Source organism: Aspergillus brunneoviolaceus (assembly GCF_003184695.1).
Source record: "Aspergillus brunneoviolaceus CBS 621.78 unplaced genomic scaffold BO95scaffold_7, whole genome shotgun sequence".
Lineage (NCBI taxonomy): Eukaryota > Fungi > Ascomycota > Eurotiomycetes > Eurotiales > Aspergillaceae > Aspergillus > Aspergillus brunneoviolaceus.
This window is the reverse complement of record NW_020290737.1, coordinates 469,643-490,607: the sequence shown is the minus strand read 5'-3', so window position 1 is coordinate 490,607 and position 20,965 is coordinate 469,643. Positions and strand designations below refer to the sequence as shown.

The 20,965-nt window shown below is 52.5% G+C and overlaps 8 protein-coding genes across 8 annotated transcripts; 6 read left to right on the top strand and 2 right to left on the bottom strand.

The window, feature by feature from the left end:
• Positions 1-90: 90 nt before the first annotated feature.
• BO95DRAFT_428234 (uncharacterized protein) lies at positions 91-801 on the top strand (the record flags this gene model as incomplete). The annotated part of the gene is made up of 1 exon (XM_025584833.1): positions 91-801. One exon carries the CDS (start codon positions 91-93, stop codon positions 799-801), a length of 711 nt encoding a protein of 236 aa, XP_025446406.1.
• A 567-nt stretch (positions 802-1,368) lies between these two features.
• BO95DRAFT_479155 (uncharacterized protein) lies at positions 1,369-2,391 on the top strand (the record flags this gene model as incomplete). Its single annotated transcript, XM_025590086.1, has 1 exon — positions 1,369-2,391. One exon carries the CDS (start codon positions 1,369-1,371, stop codon positions 2,200-2,202), a length of 834 nt encoding a protein of 277 aa, XP_025446405.1. The 3' UTR covers positions 2,203-2,391.
• Positions 2,392-2,796: 405 nt separating this feature from the next.
• On the top strand, positions 2,797-3,602 carry BO95DRAFT_511275 (uncharacterized protein; the record flags this gene model as incomplete). Its single annotated transcript, XM_025591420.1, has 3 exons — positions 2,797-3,005; positions 3,090-3,339; positions 3,457-3,602. 3 exons carry the CDS (start codon positions 2,797-2,799, stop codon positions 3,595-3,597), a joined length of 600 nt encoding a protein of 199 aa, XP_025446404.1. The 3' UTR covers positions 3,598-3,602.
• A 775-nt stretch (positions 3,603-4,377) lies between these two features.
• On the top strand, positions 4,378-8,159 carry BO95DRAFT_248778 (NRPS-like enzyme). Its single transcript, XM_025581405.1, has 3 exons — positions 4,378-4,981; positions 5,034-7,505; positions 7,587-8,159. The coding sequence occupies exons 1-3, from the start codon at positions 4,691-4,693 to the stop codon at positions 8,004-8,006; spliced, it is 3,183 nt and encodes a 1,060-aa protein (XP_025446403.1). The 5' UTR covers positions 4,378-4,690; the 3' UTR covers positions 8,007-8,159.
• A 1,906-nt stretch (positions 8,160-10,065) lies between these two features.
• Positions 10,066-10,487, top strand: BO95DRAFT_450024 (uncharacterized protein; the record flags this gene model as incomplete). The annotated part of the gene is made up of 3 exons (XM_025587982.1): positions 10,066-10,218; positions 10,313-10,377; positions 10,442-10,487. 3 exons carry the CDS (start codon positions 10,066-10,068, stop codon positions 10,485-10,487), a joined length of 264 nt encoding a protein of 87 aa, XP_025446402.1.
• A 722-nt stretch (positions 10,488-11,209) lies between these two features.
• BO95DRAFT_505074 (putative C2H2 finger domain protein) lies at positions 11,210-13,518 on the bottom strand (the record flags this gene model as incomplete). Its single annotated transcript, XM_025591149.1, has 4 exons — positions 12,913-13,518; positions 12,359-12,879; positions 11,549-12,267; positions 11,210-11,480 (listed from the first exon to the last, which is right to left on the bottom strand). Exons 1-4 carry the CDS (start codon positions 13,124-13,126, stop codon positions 11,210-11,212), a joined length of 1,725 nt encoding a protein of 574 aa, XP_025446401.1. The 5' UTR covers positions 13,127-13,518.
• cyn1 (putative cyanate hydratase) lies at positions 13,499-14,320 on the bottom strand. The gene is made up of 3 exons (XM_025585662.1): positions 14,203-14,320; positions 13,674-14,113; positions 13,499-13,611 (listed from the first exon to the last, which is right to left on the bottom strand). The coding sequence occupies exons 1-3, from the start codon at positions 14,221-14,223 to the stop codon at positions 13,590-13,592; spliced, it is 483 nt and encodes a 160-aa protein (XP_025446400.1). The 5' UTR covers positions 14,224-14,320; the 3' UTR covers positions 13,499-13,589.
• Positions 14,321-16,011: 1,691 nt separating this feature from the next.
• On the top strand, positions 16,012-20,562 carry pld2 (putative phospholipase D (PLD)). Its single transcript, XM_025585661.1, has 5 exons — positions 16,012-16,542; positions 16,613-17,009; positions 17,070-17,213; positions 17,269-19,763; positions 19,813-20,562. Exons 1-5 carry the CDS (start codon positions 16,375-16,377, stop codon positions 20,494-20,496), a joined length of 3,888 nt encoding a protein of 1,295 aa, XP_025446399.1. The 5' UTR covers positions 16,012-16,374; the 3' UTR covers positions 20,497-20,562.
• The last annotated feature ends 403 nt before the right edge of the window (positions 20,563-20,965 follow it).

The window sequence follows — 20,965 nt, the reverse complement described above, 5'->3', positions numbered from 1 at the left end:
TCTCTCGAAAACCCGAGGGAGCCGACTCCACCGCCTGCCTGTGAGCATGAACTCACCAATACTTCGCCTCCATGTAGGCTTCCCACCAAAATGTCAGCCGCTCCCATGGACGTCGAAGAACAACGACTCCCTGGCATTCTAGTCTACGAAGTCAGAATCTACCCTCGTCCTCTCCGTGTCCGGAATGATGTAGACGAGAAGTGGGCTTCCAGGTGCACTATCTACACCCTCACAGTTCTTTGCTTGTTCATGGTCTTCTTCAACCTCGCCACCTACTATCAAGACAAGCGCGATCATAACATCAACAACGAAGACAATGACCGGTGCTCAAACCAGCACGACACGGCGCTCGGCTTGGCTTGCATCCTGGGCCTGCTGGGAGCCGACCATTGGTATGCTCATCGTTGGCTGCTTGCCGTCCTCAAGTCGATGTGGGCATTTTTGGAGGCTGGGCGTTTTCTCATTTACCGCTATGGCGGCAAATATGATCCTCATTCCGCGGGTACTCCTCCAGGCTTGTTTTGGCTGTCGACAATTTCGTTTCTGATGATGATCGTCACTATTTTTTGGTGGCCGATCGATGCGATGCTTTGGGGAACGGGTGTGTATAGTACCCCAGGTTGCATGGGTCCTATCGGGATTCGAGAAATTTCAAAGGCACACAGGCCGTGGGGCTTGGACGATCTGGGGAATTTGTTGCCATGGTTTGATTGTAGCTTTCATTGTTGTAAGGTTCTTTTTCTTTGCTCACGAACAAGCGAGTTGAGCTGGGACAATCCTTTGATACTTGGAACTGAATGAAGTTCGTCGATTGGAAGAGATGGGGGTAAATTGATCAAGTCAACAAAGCAGAGCACAGATGGACAAATGAAATTCAAGTCTTCTCGATAGCAGTCACAGTAAGGTAGACAACTGCTTTGCGTCATGAAAGCTCTTCCTAGAGACAAGTTTCTCTGAATTCATTGTACGTTACCTTCGTGTTTACCTGGTACCAAAGGGTAGGTGTTGCCTGTTGAGGGCTTTCATTATCGGGCACTGTGCAACATACAAACGGGGCTTATCACAAACTTCATTGCCTCAAACAAAGCCACAAACAACGCTTTGCCAGCAAGACGACCCCTCACCTACTCACCATGGGATCTTAGCCGTATCAGTCGAATTTTTTGCCTGGAAAGCCCATCTAAGCTAAACAACTCTTTAATTGAGAATCGACCCCTCGTGAGACTATATAAGAAACCTCTACTGCTACTACCATCCGAGAAGATCGGCTTCTACTACCCACACCATTCCTGTGCAGCCTTCACGAGATCTGACACTGACCCTCTATTATCCAGAATCCGTAACCTCGTGACGTATTTGCAGTACAGGATGTTTTGCCAACCTCAGGAAAAGTGTGCCGATGCTCCGATCACCGCCGAAGCTCCAGATGACTGCCACGAGCATGACTGCTTTGAGCAGCCGACTGAAGCTTCCGAAGTCCCTCAAGGACATTCAACCACCGACATGCCCGACGAGACTTGCCCAGTTCCTGAACTTCCCGCAGCTGCACGGTCCCGTCCGCCCTCCTACCGCTCCGTCAGCCCACCTCGCTACAGCCACACGGCTACTCAACCCGTGGTCACTCCGCTCGCAGATGAACCCATCGCCGAGGAAGACATCGAGGAGCAGCCCCCCACCACCAGCGATAGCAACACCAGCACCAAGCAGGACCGCCGCCGCTGCCGGTTCCGAATCAGCAGCGAGTGTCGGGGCTGCGTGTCCTGGCTATGCAGCTCGGAGTTCTGGTTCCCGTTCTGCTTCATCGTGTGGGGACTCGCCTTAGTAGCGCTCTTCGCTTGCGCCATCGGTCTCAGCATCCAGCGGGATCAGGATGAGAGCCTGGAGCCCCACGACCAGTGCTACAAGAAGCAGGAGATTGCCGGCTACCTCGCCGGGTTCTTGGGCTTGATCGGCGGCGTCGACCAGTGGTATGCCCATCACTGGGCCCTGGCCGTCTTCAAATCGAGCTGGGTGATTTTGGTGCTGGTTAGGATTTTCTTGGCTTCTTTCGTCGAGTTCGATCCCCCCCTCAACCTCGATGACCTGGACATGGCCTGTTTCCTTGCAGTGGTTGTGACCTCGCTCTGGTGGCCGGTCGATACGGTGCTTTGGTTGAAGGGGGTCTATAGTGTGCCCGGTTGTGAGGGTGGGGGTGGCTTCTAGTTCCTCTCAGTCTTGATGGGGGCTTGGAGTCGGTATGGCTTTGGGCGTGATTTGCGGTCTTGGGGTGCTATGCTCTTCTCAGGTTCTTTTGCTCTTGATTAACTGCCGTTCTGAAGGTCAGATATCTTGGTTATGTTGGGGCTTAGCAAGAAGATCAGAGAATTAGAAAGTCAAAAAAAAAGAAAAGAGGAGAAAAATGAAAATTGAAAATTGAGAATTACAAAAAACAAACGAACTCCGAAATTGATACTACTACTCAAATGAACTCACAATTCAATGTGACTCCTTGAGTCGATTTGCATGGTCTTGATACAATACTTCTTCCATGCCTGAGTCCTGCCGCCTTGGCGCTGGTTATGCTTTAATTCCAGGTTTCCACCTCAGGCTGTCCCTTTGCTCAAGCTAACCGTTCATTCTTCCTCCCAACTAATAATCTCAGATATGGCCACCCAGGATCATGATCAAGAAACAAGTCTGAGACTCCGCAAACACTGCCGTTATAATCTTAATGCAATCAAGAATAAAATCTGCCAGCTACAGACCGACCATATCGACCAACACGATGCCCAAAATGCGGGCATCCAACATCGCCCAATGTCACTGGAATCTCAGGCCGAACCCCCCTCCTTTTTCGGGGCATGGACAGAGGAAGAATGCTGGTTTCCGTCCGATGAGGAGGACTCAGAGTATCCAACCTACAACCCGGAGTCGGATGATCGACTGAAAACAATGGGACTCCATTACTACTTGGATAGCTACATTGGCGGCGCATGGCCAGCGGACGAAACAAGCTTCCAAATCTTGTAGACAAAGAGTAAGCCCTGTCTCCCTTTTGTTCTGGGCACTCGCGCCCGCTGTTCCAAGCTAACCCCTTTCCCTTGTTCTAGAAGGTCAGATCCCCGTCTGAAGGGGCTATACGAACTTCCCAGTGTCGACGGCCACTCGTGGCAGGCGTCTCTCACCTATATCGCGCGTTCCGACGAAGAAAGCAGATCATCGCCGCCTCACTTCAGATGTCTTCTGAGAAGAGAGGTTGCGGGGGATGAGCGGCTCCTTCGGGGTGAACTCATCACCATTGTCAACTCGATGATCAACCGGCTGAGCTTCAAGTCCACCTTGCCTCATACAATAGCTCCTGTAAGGTTCCTGTCCTCTTCTTTCTCCTGTTGAAACAGACGGTGATATTCTCGCATGGCGCCCTATGCTTTGAAGGTGGTTGGACGGTATTGTGCTAAGTCAGCCCAAACATTGCAGGTGATGGTATATTCCCTTAAGCATACCCAGCAAGTTCGCATCCTGGAGGCCTGTTTCAATGGCCAAAACCTTGTGGTCAGCTCGACTAAACTGTACGACATGATGACCGAGGACACGGAGAGCCTGGAATTATTCCTTTGATGGTGGTTGGGCCCTCCCATTGGTGACACAAAGTCAACCAAGGAAATATCGGTTTCCTGCTAGCATTTCATTTCTTGGGATGATGCATTATGTGGGCGTTGCTGGTTATTATAGTTGGAGGGCAACCTGGATTTTTCTTTTTCTTTTTTTTTTTTTTTTTTTGCAGTGCAAGTGCGCGGTTTCTGGGATGTTGACGGCTAGGCCCCTGCAACGGGACTATTCCGTTTGCCATTCGACAAGCATCGGTCTTCTAGATCAGATCTCGCGTCTTGAGGGTGCATTGCCACCTCTGGCCGTTCCTGGTAATTGTATACCATATCGGGCAAGTGCGGACAGAACTTGCAGAAACTCTTGATTGGAATGCGATCATCCTTCCTCTTCTCGGGATCTACTACATCGACCGCATGATCTCTTGCACCAGGTGATCTGCACCCTCCTCTTTTCTTTCACACTCGTTCAAGAAAAAGGTTTGTAGTATGACGCAGCAACTGCGGCCTGATGCATGTCGAATGATGGAAAAAGGAAACACAATGAATAAGGTAAGCAACTCGTGGTACGCGTTACGTGAAGTCCCTGATATACTGGCTCCGAACTGTGACCGAAAGCTTGCTATTAGGCTAACCTTTGGCGGTTTTCCTTGGAGCATTCTAGAACAGTACGACCAGAAGGAACTTTAAGAGTTTCTCGAGCGGTCTAGTCCGAGCTTCCCAGGAATGAGCAGCTCAGGATTCGGCAGGACTATCATCGCCGCAAATATAGTTACCATCCAGTCAGACAGCCTTTCGGCAGCGGATGGACCCTGAAGTTAGACTTCAATGACGTTGATGCCTTGCCAGCAGGTGTCATGTTGATGCAGCTGCGAGAAAACAGCAACTCGTGGCATCTTGTGCCCTCCCCCAACGGTAACGAGTTTGCCCCTTGCGCGCCGCTTACACGCCATGAGGAATGTGTCGCGCACTTGCAGGCTTCAATGCCGTCACACCTCCGCAGAAAGCAACAGTACATATTACCTCCTCGTATCCGCCCGGGAAATGTCTTCTTCACAGCATTTAGCATCAACTTGTTTTGATATCGTCGTATCAATTCCCTCAAAATGGGTTCAGAAGCTTCTCCGGGCCGGCTCCTCCACCAGGTGGTGGACGAGTTGGCAGAAACTCAACCAGATCAGCTGTACTGCATTCATCCAGTCTCCATGAACTCGGCCGATAATTGGCGAAGCATCACCTACCAGGATTTGGCCCATGCTGTCAATCGCATTGCGTTCTGGATTGACCAGCAGCTGGGCGATCGGGCCAAGCAGAAGCGACATGTCCTCGCCTATATAGGGACCAATGATGTGCGATACGCGGTGTTTATATTGGCCTGCATGAAAACAGGAAACACGGTTCGTGGAAGCAGGATTTCCTCCCATAAATTAGAAAGCTCATTCAACATAGGCATTGCTTCTCTCCACCCGGAACTCTCATACCGCATTCCAGCATCTGCTCGACGCCACAGATTGCTCAGTAATGGTCGACGCCAGCAACAAGCAGCAACTGCGACAGATGTTGGATAAGGTCAAAAGGAACCGCTCAGAAGGGTTCCAGAAATGGCGTATGCCGTCACTCTGGGAAGTCTTCCAAGATGCGCCAAGTGACAACTACCCCTACAAGTACGAGCACGATTTCGCCGCCGCCGAGGATATATCCCCGGTTATCTTGCATAGCTCCGGAACAACAGGGAAACCCAAGCCTATCAACATAACCCATGGTTATTTCGCCACTCTTGAGAATATCCGGACCATCCCTGTGCCAGAGGGACGAAAGCTCGCCCAAGCTCATGTGCGAGCGGACGGGAGATTACGGTTTCACTATGGTCCCATGTTTCATTTTGTCGGCCTGGTCTGCATCACCGAGTGTATTTATTTCAAGACAGCATTCGTTCTTGCACCCGACCGTCCGTTTGATCCTGATCTATTTGCGCAGATCATGTCTGCTTATCATCCCAAATGGACATTGGTAGCTGCACCTGTCATTGAGGACCTTGGGAAACAGGAGAGCGGCCGGAAAGCGTTGTCACAATTCGAGGACGTGGCTTTTGGCGGAGCGCCCATGTCACAATCCGCTGGGGACCAATTGTCATCGCTGACACGTCTACAGACTGTGCTGGGGAGCACTGAGACGGGATGGACGCCCGCTTTGCTCTGCGAGGATCCAGCTGATTGGTGTTATCTGGAATGGGTTCCCGCCTTCGGGGTGCGGATGGACGAAGTCGAGAAAGGGGTCTTTGAATTAGTGATTCCCAGGCCTGAGTCACGCAAGTATCACGGAATCTTCTATTCCTATCCAGATCTATCTGAGTACCGCACGGGCGATCTTTTCACTCCACATCCAACGAAATCTGGTCTTTGGCGTTTCAGCGGCAGAGGCGATGACATCAATGTCATGAGCAACGGGGAGAAGTTCAATCCTATCGAAGCTGAGAAGATCCTCGAGAGACACCAACTGATCAGCCGTGCGGCCATTTTTGGCCAGGACCGTCATCAAGCCGCATTGCTTCTGGAACCCGCGTGGGATAACCTTCCCGAGGACTGGACCGAGGGATGGCTTCGACAGCAGCTTGGGTCACTTTTGGATGAGGCCAATGAAGCACTCCCTGCTTATGCACGTATTTTCGACACTCACATAGCTCTTACATCTCGCGATAAACCGTTCGCTCGATCCCCAAAGGGATCCTTGCGCCGTCGCGAGATTGCCAACGATTACAAGTCCGTCCTGGACTCTTTGTATGAGTCTGGAGACTCTAAAACTTCTAAAGTGCACGATGCCAAGGTTGGAGCATATCCTGAGGGCTCGGGTGGAGACGCACTCAAGCAGTGGCTCTTACGAGTGTTCTCCCAGCGACTCCGGTTGAAGGATGTTGGCGAGAATGATGATCTAGTTGGTAGCGGGATCGACTCACTGCAGGTAACCGAATTGTCGAGAATGTTGCAGCATGCATCAAAGAAATTGCACCCCTCTGGGAAAGCTATGGTTTGGTCAAGCAATGAGATTTACCAAGCAGGCTCCATCCAAGGTCTTGCCGACAGACTTAGTCGACATGTTGGTGGTGATGAGCCAAGCAAAAAGAGCTCAGATGCCCAATGGACGCGAACCGATCGGCTTGTCCATTCTGTCTGGGATCACTCTCGATATCTTGGCCACGGCGGTACCACGGTCGTGCTAACGGGCTCGACGGGTGATCTCGGTAGTCGCCTGCTCCATCAGTTGTTGCAAATCCCGTCGGTTGCAGATGTATATTGCCTCGACCGCAGCGCCGATGCAGCTGACCGCCAGGTGAATAACTTCCAGGAAAGGGGCTTGTCAGGTGGGTGGATCACAGAAACCTCACGGGTTCACTTCTGGCAGGTCAGCCTAGGCGATGAAATGCTGGGGCTAGCACCTGCTCGGTATCGTCAGCTACGGGACACAGCAGATGTCTATATTCACAACGCCTGGCCAGTTGATTTCCATAAACCTTTAAAGGCATTTGAAGACCCTATGCTTAAGGGGCTGCGACGCCTCCTGAACCTGGTTGAGGAGTCCCCTCGTCAGGCTCACTTGCACTACATGTCATCTGTTTCGACGGTCGGGGCATGGCAAGCATCCCATGGATCAACAATTCCTGAAACACTGCATGAGGCCTCGGCGGTGCAAGAACTGGGATATGCTGAGTCGAAGTTCGTGGCCGAGTCCCTGTGCGGAATCGCAGCCCAGCGCAGCAACCTTCGTATCAGCATTCACCGCATTGGTCAGCTGGGCGGTCCCTCATCTCCCAGAGGAGGGATGTGGAACCCGCGGGACTGGTTTCCGTCGATGGTCCGCTCGTCAATTACCATCGGCAAGGTCCCAGATGCTTTGGGAGCAATAAAGGTTAATTGGATCCCGATTGTAAGTTCTTGAGCTTCCGAGCGACACATCTTGGCATGCCTTTGAACAAGATTCGGCGGTTGCTGACATTTCAATATACAGGACCTAGCTGCTCAAGCTATTGTGCAGATAGTTCAACGCCGCCACGAGGAGCAGAATCTTACCGGACTCACGGTGTACCACGTTGTCAACCCGGAGCCCAAAGATTGGGAGTTATTTGCTCCCCTGGTGGCTAGAGCGTGCAAAGCCAAGATGGTTCCGCTTGAAGAATGGGTCAATGATTTGCAACAGATCTCGGATGATGCAAGTCACGAACGTCTCGAAAGTCTGCCGGCTATTCCATTGCTGGGGTTCTTCAAGAGCCTACTTGATCAACAAGGTGCCAATGCCGCACCTTTCGAAACGACAAACGCGATTGCCCATAGTCAAGTCATGGGCACGATTGGGCCTGTCGATTTCGAGCTGTACAAGACGTGGTTGCAACAGTGGAAAGAACGCTGGCTTCCGGATCTTGATATTTGAGCAGAGATGTTGTAGATTTATGGTAGACCTGTATTGAGGTTGGCTGATGTTTCAATTGTAACACAATTACTCGCGTTGTATCTAAGAGCAAAGCCGGTAGTTGCAGCGTGCTCGGGTTACACCACTAAGATGCCTGAGACAGATTCTGTGTCATCTCCGCGGCGGGTAAATTTGATTGACAGGGCAATGCCGATGATCCCCTGATCGAAAGATATTGAGTGACAGAATCCAGACCAGTCGACTAGAAACTGGTGTTTCATCCAAAGACATGAGTCTGGCGCGCGGCTTCCGCCCCCAACCGCGCTAATGCCCGTTATCACATTGGGGATGACAATGGGTAGTACATCTCGTTGCCAAACGCAGAGGGATTTCATGCACTTAGTTGATGGTCGACTTTCCCACTCCTCCCAGATGAACCCAATGTCCAGAAACCTAGAACACTGGGCGCCACGAGGGATACTATCCTTCCCGTACGCATCAAGCAGGTTTGCCGCCGCGCAAGCGGTGTGTGGCTTTAGCCCCCGAGCCCGCGCCCCGAGGCGTGCACACAGCCACACTTTCAAGAGCGAGGCCGATCCATTTCCTTCCCATAACGGGGAGCCAAAAGAGATAGCCGAACTAGCGATAATTGCCTCGACGGGGTGACTTTGGGTTCATCAACTTAGGCCCCGAAATTCACCTCGATCAAGTTAATAGTACTCTGGACTACTCCGTAGAGAGCTCGGGGTCACCGCAACGGTAATTTGTGAGGGTTTGTTTCAACAACGGTCAGCCAATGATCGCGTAGCCGGGGGGAAAATGTTTCTGCCTCCAGAGGACCCAGTCACCAGTCGCCAGTCACCAGTCACGCAGTCACCTAGAGGCAAAACAATGCAAGGGCTCAATTCGGCTCTGCTGATCCGGAGTTCATTGTTGGGGGGGAAATCCTCGAATCGTTCCACCAGAATACCAGTAGGTGGTTTCAGGAACCAACCACCCAGCCACAGACAGGATAGGCGACACCATTCTTGCTAAGAATAGCACGTTCTTCTGTTGCACGACGTCCGACTCCACGGGAATTCACTGACGCAGTGACGCCTCCCCAAGAAACCCAGACGAGCAGCGAAAAGCTTTGCCATCGACCTCGGAAGCTTGACGGGGGGGATTCTTCCTCGATAGTGGTTCTTGGCATCGCCCGGCGGAAAAGCCCGGGCGGGAAAACGAATACGTAGAATACACGGTACGGAGTACGGGCGAAAAATTGAGGCTGCCTGATTTTTTTGTTTTCCTGCAGTGGCCTGGTTGATCCGAAGAAGGGGGGTTGGCGGTCTTGGCGGTTGAGGGGAGTGGGGGGTTGGAGGGGTGGAATTGCGAATCGGGTTGACTGGTGTTGCTCTACTCTGCTCTGCTGGGGTGAGGATGGGGGTGAGATGGTCAAATGGAAGGTGTGTGTGTGCGTGCATGATCATCTGGTGCTATTGGTAAGTTAGATGCATGGCTGTACGCGCTTGAGTACTACCGGTATGTACTCGCACGGAAGAGTTGAGCGATTCTAAGTTTAGACAGAGAGAAGAATGCATTCAAGTTGCTGGGTAGGTGATTCTGTACGTGCAGTGGTAGACTAGTGGTAAAAGTGCCCCAGGGCCTGCTGCTGCCCCACCTGTAGAAACGCAAGCGCGGCAGGGCTGAGCCGCTGACGTGGAGCATCTCGTGGCTGTGACTGGCTGTGCTGGTATAATACTGTTACCGTACTGTATGCTCAACCAGTGCACTGCACCCTAGGGCGCCCCAGGATGGGTCGGACCCCTGACCCATTGAAACCAAACCAAATCAAACTTACCTAGTAAACTAAGATCCCATCCATTGACAACTGCCCTGCCCAGTGAGTGAACCTTGAAGAACTCTCCAACATAAATACCCTTGCAGTGCCCGTCCGTGTCAGCTTATCCCCGTCTCATCTCACCTCCCTCTCTCTCAGTCTTTATCTTCATAGACTAAAATACAAACAAACCTACCTACCTTACTCGCCTCCACCACACCTACGATCAACACAACTTACTACCAAAGATCAAAGATCAAGATGTTCAACCTCTTCGCCTCCACCAAGAACTCCACCCCCGCCGACGGCGCTCCCACCTGGAACCCCAACACGGCCACCATGATGCCCACGACCATGCAGCAACCCTCGAGCCCCCAGGCCCCGTCCACCGAGCGCGTCGTCACCGAGCAGCCCGTGCGTTGTCCTTGCCCTTGCCTGCACCAACCCCCTCTTCCCCGCCGCCCATGTTTCCCCTAAACAAAACAACAAGCTAATATCTGGCGCGCAGTCCACCCAAGAACAAATGCAGATGAACCTCCGCGGTGGCGGCGGCGGCGGCGTGTGCTGTGGCGTGTATGTTCTTCCGACCCCTTTCTTTTTTGTGGGTAACAAGCTAACGGCTACCGGGGCGAAATAGTTGCGCGGGGTTGTTGTGCTTTGAGTGCTGTGAGGAGTGTTGCTAGACCTGATCTTTCTGGGTTTCATTTCGATTTGAAGGGGGTGACGGGATGACGGGGAGTGCGATGAGGTCGTCTTCGATGTGGGGATGGGATGATACTTGATGCGTGCGATGGTCGATGATCGATGAGATAGACGGTTGTGGTTGATGGGGCTTGCGCAGGGCGGAGATCGATGCGATTCTGGTCTTCGGGTTTGCGGCTGGTGTACAGGTGCTGGTGTTGCCTGTTGTGTTGGTGTTGGTGTTGATGTTGATGTTTATACCCCTACCTTTTTTCTGTATACGGTCTACATGTTTATGAGAGATATTTCTATGCATGGTTTTACTTTTAAGTGGGGTTTTGCTCAGAGGGAGGGAGGTTCATTGGTTTTGTGGGGGTGAGTACTGCGATATGCTGTGCTGTAAATATGCGGAGACAGCATAGAGTAACGTAACGAGATGTTCTTCTTTGGCTGAGATAATGGAATATCGAAAGACAATTGAAATTATGAACCAATTTCGGAAGCATCAGATGAAAGACGGACCGCAAATGAGATACATCGTAATGATTTTGTAGATGCATTTGAGAATGGAAAGGAATGGAAAGGAAATACAAGGCCAAAGGAGAAAACCAGGGACAGCGCAGTTTAGAAGTCAGTTCAAGACGCGACTCTCCCCCCGAGTGCAAGCGTCCTGAGAATCCATAATAGAATAACCGCAGATAAGGATTCAACCCACCCGTTTTGATCACCAGACGGGGCTTCTGAAAGTGTAGCTCGTATCGATACCAGCAAGAGTGGTCTCATTGCCCGGCTCGTACAGCGGTTCCACGTTGCCGGCTTCATACTTGATAGTGCCATCCTGGAGCGTGCCGGCGACGCGGACCACCCCGCCGGTCAATTGATCCAAAACCTGGTGGTAGGCGGACCCGGAGGCCACGCTGCAGCGATTGCTCCCAGTCTCCATGTGCGCGACCAGGTCCGACGAGCGTTTGAAGTTGCGGAAGCATCTGGGGCATCTGTTTGTACGGAAGTGGTTAGTCTTGTACGAGTCAATGAAAGGGCACAGAGAAAGAGAAGATCGCACCCCAGTGGTTTCCTATCGCGCATCTCCTCAATGATATGCGTCTCGAAATCCTCCACCCGCTTGTAGCTCACGCGGCAGTGGCACACGTAACGCGTACGACACATGTTCAGGAACTTGCTCGAGTCCCAGCCCGGGGTAATCTCGCGGAGGATCTCCCCGGCCGAGGCGACCGGCTTGCCGAAGAGGCTCCACTCCATTGTCTGGTCGTGCTCGAGCTCGGTGGCTGTGGGGAGCGAGATGAGCGCACTATCGCTGGCGTCGGGGTCCGCGTCGTCCAACGAAAGTCGCGACATCGCGGTCGCCATGCTCTTCTCGGTCTTGTTGGAGGGAGAGGACGGGATACTTTGTTGCTGCTGCTGGTGCAGCGGGCAGGGAGAGTTCATCACCGACGTTTCTGCACCGGGGCTGGGATTAGTGCTGGTGGGTGATTTCGCGTCGGAGGTTTTGTTTCTTGGACTTCTTCTGGGGCTGACGGGGGACTTCAGCGGTGTCCCATCCAGCATGACACCACCGTCGTCGTTGTCGAGATCCTCGGGCCGGATGGGCCGGTCACCGTCCAGGATCTCGGCGATCATCAGACGGGTCTCCTGCTGCTGGAGCAGGCGAGCCCGTGGGATTCTGCGACAGCCGTTGCTCTCGATGTGCTGCATCAGGGCGCTGGCGGATTTGAAACTCATGGTGCAGCCGCGGCAGTCGATGGTCTGCTCTGCTCGATGTTTCTGTCGTCGATCAAGTATTGTGTCAGTTCTCAAACTGGTTCATTCTCGCTCTGTTCTAGCAGCCAAAAAGAAAGTGTTTCTGGTCACTTACCTGACGAATGTGGACGTCCCGGCCACCCGAGCTACGAAATTCCAGACCGCAGACGGGGCACACGATGTGCTTGACGCTGATGATTTTGTGGAGAAGTAAGCGCTCTTCATCCGGGAACTCTTCGTCGCACCGCTCGCAGTACTCGTGCTCGGTGATCTTGTGAATGTCCATGTCTCTTTTGCTGGGGAACTGCTTGCCGCACTTGGCATACGTGCAGGAGACTCTGGTGGGCTCGGAAGGCTTTGTGCTCGAGGGCGTCGCCGGCGTGTCGACTTTGGCAGAAGGCTGTGTGGTAGGAGGTTGTGTGGAGGCAGGTTCGGCGATAGGACGACTGGTGGGATCACGACCTCTGGTGATAGGGCCTGCAGCTGGGCGACCTATTGCGGTGGTTGGTCCTGCAGCAGGAGGCTTTGCGCGAGAGGGTTCTGGGACAAAGCGACGAGGATTCAAGGGCTTGGTAACATTCGACCTTTCGCCGGGCTTCGCTGCAACTGAGGGACCTGCGAGAGATGATTCAGCCCCTGGTTAGTTTATATGCAAAGAACGTGACTTACTGGGCTTTCCACCAGACTTCACTACGGGAGAAGGACCAGCGCGAGGGCCACCTTTAATGGGACGGCCATCATCAGGGGCTCCTGTGCGCGAGGGTCCTGTAGTAGCACGGCCTGCATTAACGGGGCCTGGTCCCGAGCGAGTGACACCGTAGCGGCTTGTGTTAGCGCTGGTCACCTTGGAAGGACCTGCCTGGTGGCCTGAACGAGCGGACATTCTGACTGAGTTTTGAACAGTTCAATGGGTTTCAAAGGGGAGGAAGATAGGAATGTAGGCCACAATGGCCGCGGAGAAATAGTTGAGGGCTTGAAGTGAAATCTTCGATGTCACTGTTTGAGAAGATTGCAGTGGGAAGAATTGTGATAAATAAAAAGAACGAGGCAGCCGAAGGGATCTGGATATAAGGTTGAGGGTGTTGGAAGGTGAGTCAGTCAATGGGGTGGATGCGCAAGGATTGTGTGTTATGGAGGCCATCCTCACTTCACTATGACACACGCCCAACCTGGCGGGTGAAGGTAGGTGTCACTCGACGCCGGCTGTGAATTCTCTACTTTGCGCATTGATACTACCCATAGGAATGAAATTCATGCGCAGGAACAGATGAAATATGGTACCTCTTTCAAATATTATTTACATGCATTTAAATTACTACCGCCTCCCTAGACTCACATAATCATACTTAGAACCGTGAGAAAGGCAACCTGTCGTAGTCTCAGTTAGCAAGTCTCATGCAAGAATTAATTAAACAATCCTGTTGACAAACCATTTTCCTCTCAAAGTGATAACAGCCCAGTTGTTTCCAGCCTCATCCGTCTCCTTCTCCACCTTGGTGGAGAACGAGATGGCACTCATAATGCCATCCCCGAACTTCTCATTCAGAACAGCCTTGTACGCGTACCCGTAGTTCTGCACGATCTCATACAATCGATAGATCAGCGGCTCCTTGGGCGGCATCTCGACCGAGCGGCCGCGATCCGGGAAGCCACTGAGCTGCTCTTCCAGAAGGTCGCGGGGAATATCGAGGAGGGAGGACAGCTTGTCGATGTCTTCGGGGGATGCCTTGGCCTGGCCGTAGAAAAGGGCGGCCGCGGCAACCTCGTTGCGACCGATGTGCTCGGCGATTTGCTCGAAGCTCAGCTTCTTCGATGCCTTGGCCTTGAACAGCGTCTCGGAGGCGGAGGGGAGGTAGGGGTGTTGGGAAATCTAGTGATGCGCTGTTGATTAGTACGTGCGGAAATGACTTCCCTGGTACAACGTCATCGACGTCGTGGGTTTTGTCCGGGACAACTTACGTCGAGGGTTGCGAGAGACATTGTGATGTTGGTTTGATGTTACAATCAAATAGATGAGGTCCTTTGGGGATAGGTCTCAGAGGGTCAATGGTAGCAGCGCAGGATTAGACAACAAGTGGTCAAGATATGGGCCGATGTCATTCTTAAATAATTGTTGCTGCTCTGGTTTCTCCAACTGCGGTGCGGGGTCCGTCTGCTGCGGGGGCCTGTCCGTGAGGGGCAGCGCTTGCTGCCATCCAAGGACGAACTCTAGGTTTAGACACAACATGACAGCGAAGATCTTATCTACGCGGTAAGTATATTTGGACTTTCTATCGCGGCTAGCCATTCTCAAGATCGCAGTCTTCGGTTCTCCCTGTCAGAGGCGTCTGACTTGAAGTACACCTGAAGAAATTTGACAGCTTTGGCTGTTCCACCTCGGTGCGGGGTTGCTCTCCATCCGACGATACCGAGGGGCAATCAAAACAATGACGCCATCCTCAATAAGTTACCCTTTGGATGGTCTCGCTCTGTCAGAACTCGAAAAATCTGATAACTTTGTGATCCAAGTCACAAATATCTGGTCTTCTCAACTAGACCATTGCTATGAATCTGGATCCCGGTGAACGATGATGGAATTAAATATATTCTGCACAATCTTCCGCAAAAAGACCACGACAAGTGTACTTCTAGTAATGCCACAAGCCCCGGATATGACCGGCAAATCCTTTCTAGTGGGCTATGATCAAGGAAAGAAAGCTCTTTCTCGTTCCAAGCCCCTTATACTGGGGATGAAGTGCTAGACATACTGAGAAAAGCTGCGAGAATCCGGTGGGTCATTGTTCTGGAATATATTTCCTCATTGCACAACGAATGACTTTTCCTGCTCAATCCATTCCCAAGAAAGCAGACAGGATTTCTTCTGCTTATCCCAGTAGAATTTAGTGCTGCTAGTCCTGGCTTAAATAGCAGCATCCGCACACGGGCCTGACAGCAAATGAGTCCCTAATGCTCAGCGAATGCTCGCCAAGACACTGAATGCGATGTCATTCCACGCAGGACTCTTTCCCTGCTAGAATCGACGAACAATCTGTCTAGCTTACCACCCTAAGGGTCCTCATCGCGAAAGCTTCGCGAAGTTCGAGAATCATTTGGCGGTGCATTCCAGTCTTCCAGAACATGAGGGTCGAAGGAGTTTTGCGCTTACAAGGAAGTGGATCCGACCGCGGAAAGCACCGCGGAAAGCTGGTTATTGTCCGACTTGCGGGTGGTCGGATAGTCGCGGTTTTCACAGCATCAAACCGTCTTGCAAAGCACTGCTAAGATTCGTGAGCAGCTGCGTTAAATCGGCTTGAGACATTTGTATATTCTCGGTCTATGGAGTATATGACCACATATGTTATTGTCGTTATACCGATGTAAGTGGATCATGTCTCAGGATTGGCGACAACAAGCCCGCGTTATTCCCGTGTGCCAAGATCGCCCAAGACTTGAGCGTTCTAGCTCAACACTCTTAGCGCTCTCAGTGTAAATGTTGAATGGGCTTGCGCGACGCAATGCTCGGGACGAACGATGCGGTGTGGCAGAGCCACATAAGCCACAGTCAACAGAGGGGCTGGAATCACCGTATCATGCGTCATCAGAGGCTGTCAGGTAAAGGTCCGTACGGGTGTTGTTTCAAGCTAACTGGGGATTCCCCGCCATGATTGCCGGCACAGCCACACTGCAGCGATCTAGAAAGGCGATGGTGCATCGCCCCCGCCCTGCAAGGCAACACTCGATGTCGGTGGTTAAGATAGGATAGCAGCAGAAAGAAGTGCAAGTTAAATAGTGTTGACAAATAGCCGCCATGGCTAGCAGAGAACATTCGCAACAGTAACTACCACCACCAGACAGTGGCCGAGCACAAGGAAACATAAACAAACCAACAACCTCGAACCCAGACGGAAGCCTAGAAGGTGGATAAGCTGGACTGGCGGGGCTGTCTTACCGTCGTGGTTTAGCCCCGTATTCCCCTAAACCGTATTCCTCTGGCCTCAGATGATCCCCTCCCCCACCCTCCGTGAGACTACATAATAATAACAACTATCCTTTCCCTCTCGTGGCGGTCAGCATCCTTCCTCTCTTCCTTTTTTTTGGTCTATTGTTACACCATCTACCCTCCTCTCATATCCAGGTTTAACAGTCGTCCCCATGTCCCACCGTGAGGAAGACCTGGCCTACGGCCACTACTACGGCGACTCAGCGCGGGGCACATCCGGCGATACCGCGAGGGGATTTGTCGGCGACACTTTCCAAAAATTGAAGGAAACCTACAAGAGCCATCAGCAGCAGCAGGGCAGTACCAGCAACACGCAGCAGGTAAATCAGGAATCTCAGGCACGGTACCATTTTCAACTTGCCTTACTGACCACGGAATTATCTACCCCAGAGCCAGAGCCAGTACCACCAAACCCAGTCTCAGACCCAAGGTTCCGCCCAGCAATACTCGCCGTCGTACGGAAACACCAGCCCGCAACAGTACCAGCACCAGCAGTCCACCTATCATCAGCAACCCCAGAAACCCCAGAAGCAGGACAAGCTCTCCGGATTGTTCGGAAAACTGGAGAACCTCGGAAATGAGTTCGCACAGAAGATCGGAACTGCCTTGGACCCCCAGGCTTATGAGCAGTATGGATCGACCAAGCCACAGACACAGAACCGCTTTGGCAGCTTTGCACCAGAACGTCAGGGCAACGAAGTCAAGTGGCATGTTGATGGATGTGCATACTTCTATGCTGTCTCCAAGGCCTTGGAGAGTGCGAAGGAGTATATCTGGATCTTGGATTGTAAGCTTTGGGGAGTGTCAGTCGTGAGGTGATGGACATTTTGACTGACGTGAAAACCAGGGTGGTTGTCGCCAGAACTTTACCTGAGACGTCCTCCGGCGAAGAACGAGCAGTATCGACTGGATCGAATGCTGTTGGCTGCTGCGCAGCGAGGCGTTCGCGTCAACATCATTGTCTATAAGGAGGTGACTCAGGCATTGACACGTATGTTCAGAAAGGGTACCGTACGCTACTGCGATATAGCTAATCCAAAGCGCAGTTTCCTCCCATCACACAAAGCACCACCTGGAGGATCTCCATCAGAACATCGCTGTGTTCCGTCACCCTGACCATCTTCCTGATCGTCAGGAGCTGGAAGCGTCCATCGCATCTTCCCTTCAGAACCTGTCGTTAGATGCAGGCAATCTGGCTAAGATGTCCGCTGATACCATCAAGGGAATCTATGGTATGCACGAAGATGTCATCCTTTACTGGGCCCACCACGAGAAGCTTTGCCTTATCGATGGTCGCGTGGCATTCATGGGTGGCTTGGATATGTGCTTCGGCCGTTGGGACACTAATCAGCACGCGCTCGCCGATGTTCATGGCCAGGACCTGAACGAAATCGTTTTCCCTGGTCAGGATTACAACAATGCTAGAGTGCTTGATTTCCAGGATGTAGCCAACTGGGAGAAGAACCAGTTGGATCGGAAGAAGACATCCCGCATGGGATGGTCAGACATCTCAGTCAGCTTGCACGGGCAGGTGGTCGAAGACCTGAGACGGCACTTTGTCGAGCGATGGAACTTCATCTATGACCTCAAGTACTACTCGCGCAACAATGCTAGATACACAAAACTGAACTTGTACGGCCGCCCTACCTCTTCTATGGGCCCCCAACAAGGTCAGCAGCAGGGTCAGCAGCAGGGCCAACAACAGCGGCCAACTCATCAGCCTGCAGCGCCAAACCAGGGACCTTCCACTCCCAGCTGGCAGCAGACATTCACAGCTCAGCCCGGCGCTCTTCCGGCCAGCCCAAACCCATCCACTCCCAGCTGGCAACAACAAGCCGCATCTCCGCAGCCTGCGGCACAATCTAGCAATGCTCAACCATCTAGCGCCGGCAACCAGGCGACCCCTAGCTGGCAGCAACAAGCTCATCAGCAGCAAAGCCCTCAGCAGACTACTTCCTATGGCGGTAGCGCTCAGCCTGCCACTCAAAGCACCCCTAGTTGGCAGCAGCAGCCCCAGCCCGCATCCCCTCAGCCTGCTGCTTATTCTGGCAATATCCAGCATACTCAAAGCTGGCAGCAACAGCCCGAGTCTCATCAAAGTGGATATCAGGCTACTTCGCCCCACCCCAGCTCTCAGGCAGATTCCAACTGGCAGCAACAGGCTCCGCCCGCATACACACCAAACCAGGCATATACACCAAGTCACGATGAAAAGCACCACTATACCTACACTGGTGATTCGTTCCCTCCGCCTCCCCCTGGGCCTCCTTCAAGCCAGGGTACTACATCAGCCCAGCAGAGTAGCTATGGCCAGTCTCAGGATCAAACATACTCTCACCAGCAGACCTATACGCAACCTCAAGGTCAAGCGTACTCTCAACAGCAGACTACCACTCAGCCTCAGAGTCAGCAGACCTACACACAATCTCAGGGTCAAGCATACACTCAGCAGACTCCCACCCAGCCTCAGAGTCAAGCGTACCCTCACCAAAAGAGCCAGCCTCAATCTCAATACCAGTCATACTCCACGAGCCAAGGTCAAAATCAGGCTTACCCGCCTCCCCCTACTCAAGAGGGTCAGCACTCGGAAACCCGCGGTCTCCACGACTATCACAGCGGGGGTCATGCATACGGCGACTCCGAGAGAGGCTTCAACTTCCGTGGTATCAAGGAGAACATCACAGATTACAGCAATGTTCTTCGTGGTGAACTGGCTGGCCAAATCCATCATTACCAGGATCGTATGAATTATCGCCAGGGTGCTCAGCCGCGCGGCAACATGGTTTGTCAGATCGTACGCAGTGCTTCCAAGTGGAGCAACGGAACGCCTACCGAGCATTCCATCGCCGACGCATACGCAGCTATCATCCGTAACAGTCAGCACTTCGTTTACATCGAAAACCAGTTCTTCATTACTGCAACTGGTGATGCCCAGAAGCCCGTTCAGAACAAGATTGGAGCTGCGATTGTTGATCGTATTCTTCGTGCTGCACGAGCGGGCGAGAAGTACAAGATTGTTGTTGTCCTCCCATCCGTTCCCTGCTTTGCGGGAGACCTGAGCGATGAATCCACTCTGGGCACTCGGGCCATCATGGAGTTCCAGTACAACTGCATCAACCGTGGAGGCAGTAGTATCATGGAACTGATTGCCAAAGAAGGATATAACCCGATGGATTACATCCGATTCTACAACCTGCGCAACTACGACCGAATCAATGTCAGCGGCCCATTGCTTCAGGCGGAGAACAGAAGTGGTGTTAACTACGAGGAAGCCCGCAAGGAGCACGACCTGACCACGGCTGGCCCGGGTGGCTATGGACCGGGCGCTCCTCGTGCGGCCTTTGACACCACCGCCCCTTACCAGCAGTACCAGCAGGCTGCTCAACAGGTCTCCAGCACTAAGTCTGCGCCTGGTCGATGGGACAGCGTCAGCGAATGTTACATGTTGAATGGTACAGATATCCGCAACGTGCCGTGGGAAGGTCCTGCCGAGGCTGAAATCGACGCGTTTGTCACCGAAGAACTTTACATACATTCTAAGGTAAGCATTAATTATGATTGTGTGAATGCCCAAGTTGACGGAAGCATAGGTTATGATTGCCGACGATCGGGTTGCTATCGTTGGATCTGCCAACTTGAACGATCGCTCCCAGCTGGGTGATCACGACTCTGAGATTGCAATCGTGATTGAAGACTACACCCCTATCCAGTCGCGCATGAACGGTCAGCCATGGAGCGCGAGTCGATTTGCCGCTTCTCTCCGGAGATACCTGTTCCGTAAGCACCTTGGTCTCTTGCCACCGCAGGATCCAGAACGTCCCGATGCCAACTTCGAGCCTGTGGGTGTACCAAACACATTCGATGCCGAGTCTCCAGAAAGCCAGATTGTGGCCGACCCCTTGGCGGACACAATGCATAGCATGTGGAACACTCGGGCCAGAACGAACACTGAGGTGTTCCGGAAGGTCTTTCACTCGGTTCCTGATGACCAAGTCCGGAATTGGGCCACCTACAAGGAATTCTATGGATACTACTTCCACAACGCAGACAAGCAGGCATATGGCAAGGACGACTCCCAGCCTGCTCGGTACGAATACGGACATGTGGTACGGGATGACTTCCCTCCGGGCCCTGAGGGTGTCAAGCAGGTGAAAGAACTGCTCAGTCAGGTCAAGGGAACACTGGTCGAAATGCCTCTGATGTTCCTGATCGAGGAGGATGTTGCCAAGGAAGGGCTGACACTGAACGAATTGACGGAGCCTATTTACACCTGAAGGAGTAATCTAGTTCAATCTTTGGAATCTGGCTTAGCAGCAATGAAATTGGATCTTCCTTTAATATTTTGTGTTCTGTGGACCGACCCATAATTGTAAGCGAGTGGTGGTGGTGGTTAGTATTGTTGTTGAAGAACAATAGCAAGGGACGGATGGTGATTCGGCGCCGTCCCGGATTTCCTCCACGCGTGGCACTTCCAAACTCAACCCCACGAGGTTGACACATTCACGATGATCCATGATCCATGATCCATGCCAGATTCAGTTTGTCGGTCTATGGTTTTCGAAGGCACATTCATCTGGATGCATACAATTGACCGCTCCAGACTCGTCCAGGCACATGCACTACCGTTTCGAGACCAACCACAGCCCTCGCGGGCTTCGTGCCCCGTTATTCAAAAGGTCGGGCCAGAAGAAAGAATGACATGCAGCCTCAGTTCCAGAACCGAAAGCAGAGCGCCCCTTATCT